We start from the raw sequence: 6,000 nt of genomic DNA, 5'->3' as shown, positions 1-6,000 counted from the left end.
TCCCGAACACCTTGCATACAATACATTGCATGTGCCTATCACAAGATGGCGCGGGACGCCCTTCGTGCGAAGGGATTGCACTCAAGCCCGTCTAAAAGTGACAGTCTCAGCCCGTGTGTGATGGCAAATGTTGCTCTGGGATGGAAGTCCGTCGATCATAGGATAGATGTACGAGTAATTATCCATCCATGATGACGAATGCCCTTCGAGATCATTCCAATGACAGGACTTGCCACACCCTGGACAGATACCATCATCTATGTATCGTCAGCGCATTCAGCCATACAAGTACTGGAGATATCTGGGGTCCCCTGAGTCAAACTCTGCTTCTCACGCAACATTGGCCCGTATCCGTCAGTTGATCGCCTCGCAGGCCTCCCAAACGTCTCGGATCAGCTGATCGTGATATTTTTCAGTTGAATCTGGTGGATGTGAAGCTGTGAAGCATATTCCCATGATTTCTCATTCTCAAATAGCATGCGTTGTGGCGAGTCCGGTGTGGCCGACGTTTGTGTGGCTGAGTCCGCAGCTATGGAGTGTGGCGAAAGCTCCAATCCCAACACAAATGAGCGCCACTTGAGTCGAGACCGAAAAGATGGCGCAAGAAAGACGGAAGACAATCAATGCTTCGGTAATTGAATCCCTTCGGAATAAGAGTATCTGAGCAGGACCCGGATGATGAGTCGTTCATGTTCGGGGTAGAATGTCCGCAGGGTCGCTGTGGTGTTGAATTGTGTATGAAGTCGGAAGCTAGAGGCTGAGAGGAATTCCCGGCACTGCAGCCAATGAGACGGACACCACGGACTCTTCAAGAGAGCCCGTGCGTATTGATGAGGTAAGGTGCGAAAGGGAACATACCTCCTATTTTTCGTGATTGACTAGTGACGGACACTGAGCGCGAAGCCGATAAAGAGGTTAAGGAGACCTTGTTCCGAGAAGCCATGCTCGCCAGGAATGAAAGTGGTAATAGGTAACACAATAAGGGAAGTCACAGCTGTTACCGTGGACACTTGGGGCGGTCTAAGACAGTGAGACTAAGGTCACGAAAGCCTGGAATTTGTGGGAATACTGCTGGATTGATAAGGCTGTTCGAAGCATGTCACGGCGCAGGGGAACATTTTGTAGAACATGTTTTGTGACGGTGCTGGCGTGCATGAGAAGCTTGTGACTACCATGACACCATGGCAAGGGTTCTGGTGACTGTGAGAAGTGCGCTAAGTGAGAGTCCGAGTGTCAAGTCCTTCCGATGGTCAGCCTTTTGCGTCAACATGACCAGAAAATTGACGTAAAGCTGGTTTTCATCATTAATTCCATCTCGACTTTCTACCACTGACGAACAACATTCCAGTCGTGATTCACCTCACGGCACAGATTGCTGCGTGAATTCCTTGACTGCGCATTACTAAGTACATGAGATATTGAATGCGCCCGGCATTTTTATCGGTGGGAAGCAATTCCTATAGCCTCATCACAGTCTGCCTACCTAAGCAAGAACGTTGCCACATTGCAAACTTGCAACGAACGAATCTGCCAACGCCGTTCCTTACCCTATCGTCATAATTTCTTGACATCTTCATCCGAAGAAACAATTCAGGCACAATCATTGCGCCATATTTGCTGCAGCACAACATTGTCGAAGTCTGAATCCCTCACATAACGGCCTACGCAGGAACGGAAGCGCTTATCTAGGTAGTCTGGCTTAGAAGGAAGAGTCGGGCGAGATGATGTGAGGGGGAGGAGCAGCAGTCCCCAACTCTGGAGATGGCGAACCAGCGGACCATAGCGGGGGCTGGTTGCCTGCGCGCGCGCTGGGCAAGCTGCAGTTGGTTCGCCATTTGCTCCCTCTAGAAATGCACTAATTCCAACCAGTTTCCCCAAAGCCTTACCTTACCAAGCATCTATATTCGCCTGGTGCGCTCTTTTGTTATTCGCAAAAAAACGGCAAAACACTTGTGTTCGAGGGGACCTTCGATCCTAAAGTATTTGCTTGAACTCTTCCAGTACCGGACTCAGAGTATTTGAAGACTCTTCTGGATTTATGTCGGGCCGATGATCTTCGGCCGCCGCATCACCACACGACACAATTGCTGAGCGCCCGCTACATACTCCGCGCGGCATTATTTTACTATGAGTTCAGCGTCCAAAGGACCACACGCAGACCTTGCGACTAAATTTATTGGTTTTCAACGTAATCGGGAACTAGAGAGGAGAAAATGCGCTCTCTGTTCAAACAAATTCCCATTAAATTCTACCAGGGAAGATGTTGCCCGTCATTTTGACGAGCGTGGCCATGCTAAAACGGACGAACAACAAACTGATTTAATCGACAAAACATGGCTAAGGTGCGATACCAGTATAGAAAAGCTCCACATAACAGTGCTGACATTTGCAAACGTAGGTTAAAAAGCCATAGGACGGACACGACGGCAACTTCAAATCCTCAACACAATGCTCCCTCGAATCCACCAACGGCCGACCAACAACCGGGCGACACGAAACCAGAGCCTACGGACAAGGCCGATCTGAGTACGGAGCCTTTCGGTTCAGCGTATGACAGGGATCGAGGGCCAAGAAGTGTATCGTCCGACAAGAACAAGCGGAAAGACAGTGACATCAAGTCCGTACCTCCGAAGCGGAGCCGCGCCCGGCAACCTACACAGACAGCCAGTGACAACGATTTCCACAGAGATCCGGCGCATAAGGGGGGCAGGCTATGGACTCCGGAGGAGGGAGGCCCTCCCCGGAGGACCGACCAGGCTCGGCAAAAGGATCGGGATGCGACGGACTCTCCGAGGACCGTGTCCGGCCGCAACTTCGAGCCCCGCCCTGCCGAGTTCGACAATACCGAGGTCATGATTAAGCAACCTGAGACTCGTCCTATCAGTCAAGAACAACTAGTAGCTGAGGTGAAGGGTATCTATGCTGGGCTCGTAATGGTGGAGAGTAAATGCATTGAGGTGGACAATGCGCAGAGTTCAAATAACGAAACGAACCCCAAGCTCAATAACGAACAGTGGCAAGCCTTGATAGCTCTACACCGAACACTCTTACATGAGCATCATGACTTCTTTCTGGCCTCTCAGCATCCCTCCGCCAGCCCAGCATTACGTCGACTTGCCAGCAAATACGCCATGCCCGCACGTATGTGGAGGCACGGCATACACTCCTTTTTGGAGTTGTTACGGCACCGTTTACCCGCTTCGCTCGAACATATGCTTACGTTCATCTATTTGGCTTATTCTATGATGGCTCTTTTGTACGAGACGGTACCAACTTTCGAGGATACCTGGATTGAGTGTCTTGGTGATTTGGGAAGATACCGGTGAGTTACTCGCCCCAATGTTGTGAATACACGCTGACGGTCATGCAGAATGGCCATCGAAGATGATGACCTTAAAGATCGCGAAGTGTGGACATCCGTTTCACGCCATTGGTACTCAAAGGCTAGTGATAAGGCTCCTACCACGGGCCGCTTGTATCATCATTTGGCCATCCTGGCCCGCCCGAACGCTCTGCAGCAATTGTTTTACTACACAAAGTCTCTTTGTGTCCAGATCCCTTTTTTGTCCGCGCGGGAATCGATTATGACTCTATTTGACCCTCACCTGAATGGCACTCCCACTCGGCTGCAAGAGATTGACGCTGCGTTCGTCCGCGCGAACGGCATCTTGTTCAGCGGAAAGAACACGGACCAGCTTGAGTCGTCTGTTTGTGAATTCGTCGACAACTTGGACTCCCATATCGCTCGTCACACTCGCCGTTGGCTTGATAGTGGCTACTACATCTCCATCGCATTAGGCTGTGCCCTTCTCGAATACGGCAGCGAGAGCAATCCCATCATGAGAGCTATCAAGTCAGGTCGTGCAGAAGACGCAGACGTTCAGATGGACGACACAGAGACAAGCGCTGCTCCAACACAGAAGTTCCTAGACGCTCTCGACTTTGCTACTCGCACCCACGATGTGGTTTTCAGACGATTCGGCGACGACAACACCAGACCCTACTTACACGTCACCCTCTCTTTTCTCTACCACATGTCTCAGTTCCCCGCTGCAATGGCACTTATAGAAGAGAAGATGCCGTGGAAACTGATTTCCTTGCTCCTCAACACGATAATTTCCAAAGACGTGTCCATTGAGACCATCGAGTCCGAGGAGTTTCCTCGGCCAGACAAGGGTGATCCCCGTCCTCTCCCTGACGATTTTGCGCAGCGGGGTCTTCTATGGGTTGACAACTATTACCCCAACGACTGGTTCACGGCCACAAAGGTAGATGACGACGAGAAGTACTTTGAAGTCGCATCAATGATGGAAGAGCGTTCATCCCGTTGTCTTTGGCTTGGCTGTCGACTTGCAGCATCAGGCAAGTGGTTGACTTACACAAGAGATGGACAATTTGGGGTTGCGTCAAAATACGACATAGAGATTCCTGATCTGAGCAGCGATGCCACGTCCCAATCCAAGAGAGGCGGTGACGACGATTTAATCATCCCAGATGCTCCGGCAGTAAGTACTTGACGGTGGCACATAGGTAAGTTCTGCGCCTTGCTTAAGTGGCGTCCGGCGTTCTGGGCATACACAAGTTCCGACTGCAATGGAATATTCGTTATTGTACAAGTACGTCAAATTTGGGGCTTTATCTGTGGCGGCTGCATTTACTTTCGCGGTTGATGAACGGCCATTGCATACTGGTTTCTTTGCAGTGGGACACAAGCTTGAAAAGATGTGAGAAACAACTTGATATCGGATTCGGGACGGCTCTTCCAAGAACCGTCTCACTTAGATCTGTTCATTCTCTAATGGGGGTTGGAGGATGGGAATTTCGTGGAAGTACAACAAAACGTTATATCATCCGGAGCGGAGACAGTTGGCGACTCAACGATGATAATTCTATATCAGATAGTTTCTCATTTGTCCATCTTGAATCGCTGGGAAGAGAAGGTGTGGGATGGCCGTCGTCTGCTTCACAGTACATGTAATGCCCAGTGTCTCAGCCGCTGTCAATATAACATACTCTTTGCTTGTTCTTCAATATCTCGAATGCGCCTATAAATTCCTCCCTGACAAGTACTGATATCACTCGAGAATCGAGATGCAGTTCGGCTCGGGGCCGGGGGATCGACGCTAGATTTTGACAACACACGAGGCCGGCGTTAGTGACCATGCAAGTTTTCCTTGTAATGAGACAATCTGAGGTAGATAGGTTTCACAACCTGGCGCGGCTAGAAGAGCTGTCAAGACCAGTTTCAGCTTAGCTCACTGTGAAAGCGTTGTCATTGGCAGATAGAGCAAATATTTCATACCATGATAGCTTCTCAGAAATGACGGGATCAACCTAATCAGACCAAGATCAAAACGGTAACACGCATCCCAGATGTATACCATGTGTACAATAAGAAGGAATAGTCTTTGATCATATGGGAATGTATTCGATGAAAGAGTGAAATGGAGCCTGTATGTAAACGTTGGATTGATTGTTGCAGCATATAAGTTGAGAAGTTGTAAATTCCAGTTTTTAACTCTGCTTAATCAATGGCTCGCCTGGCATAGGATGCTCACAAACCAGTTATGAACAAGTCTTCAAGATTCCAAGGATCACAGAAAGAGGGGTTTATTCTATATTGAGGCCAATGCATAATTGAATGAAGATATATTCATATTGCTCAATTCGTTGTCGCGATAGCTTCAATCTTCCGGAGCCATTCAAGAGGCCAATTGTGACGCTTAAGAACTCTGAGCATTGTGCCATAACGTCTCCATCAGTGGCCTTTACGCACACCAGTGCTCTCCAATATTTTCAGATCTATCTTCTCTTATCTTCATGTTGAAATCCGGTTTCTTTGCCATGTATCCTGACAGCGAATGTGGGCCACGATTCGTAACACATGGGGGCGGATGTATGCCAGTGGAATCATCCAGGCTTTCAGCCACCTCCATCTTACGAAAACGAAACCATGCGCCGCAAAGGTTGAGGAATCCGAATCCCTCAGCCTACGAGGCA

At 49.2% G+C, this 6,000-nt stretch overlaps 1 protein-coding gene across 1 annotated transcript; it reads left to right on the top strand.

The window, feature by feature from the left end:
* Positions 1-2,127: 2,127 nt before the first annotated feature.
* BDP81DRAFT_456945 (uncharacterized protein) lies at positions 2,128-4,517 on the top strand (the record flags this gene model as incomplete). Its single annotated transcript, XM_060593228.1, has 3 exons — positions 2,128-2,342; positions 2,399-3,322; positions 3,371-4,517. 3 exons carry the CDS (start codon positions 2,128-2,130, stop codon positions 4,515-4,517), a joined length of 2,286 nt encoding a protein of 761 aa, XP_060452308.1.
* Between the last annotated feature and the right edge of the window lie 1,483 nt (positions 4,518-6,000).

Source organism: Colletotrichum phormii, assembly GCF_030913505.1.
Source record: "Colletotrichum phormii strain CBS 102054 chromosome Unknown BDP81scaffold_1, whole genome shotgun sequence".
NCBI classification, from domain to species: Eukaryota; Fungi; Ascomycota; class Sordariomycetes; order Glomerellales; family Glomerellaceae; genus Colletotrichum; species Colletotrichum phormii.
This window is presented reverse-complemented; position numbering and strand designations above follow the sequence as displayed.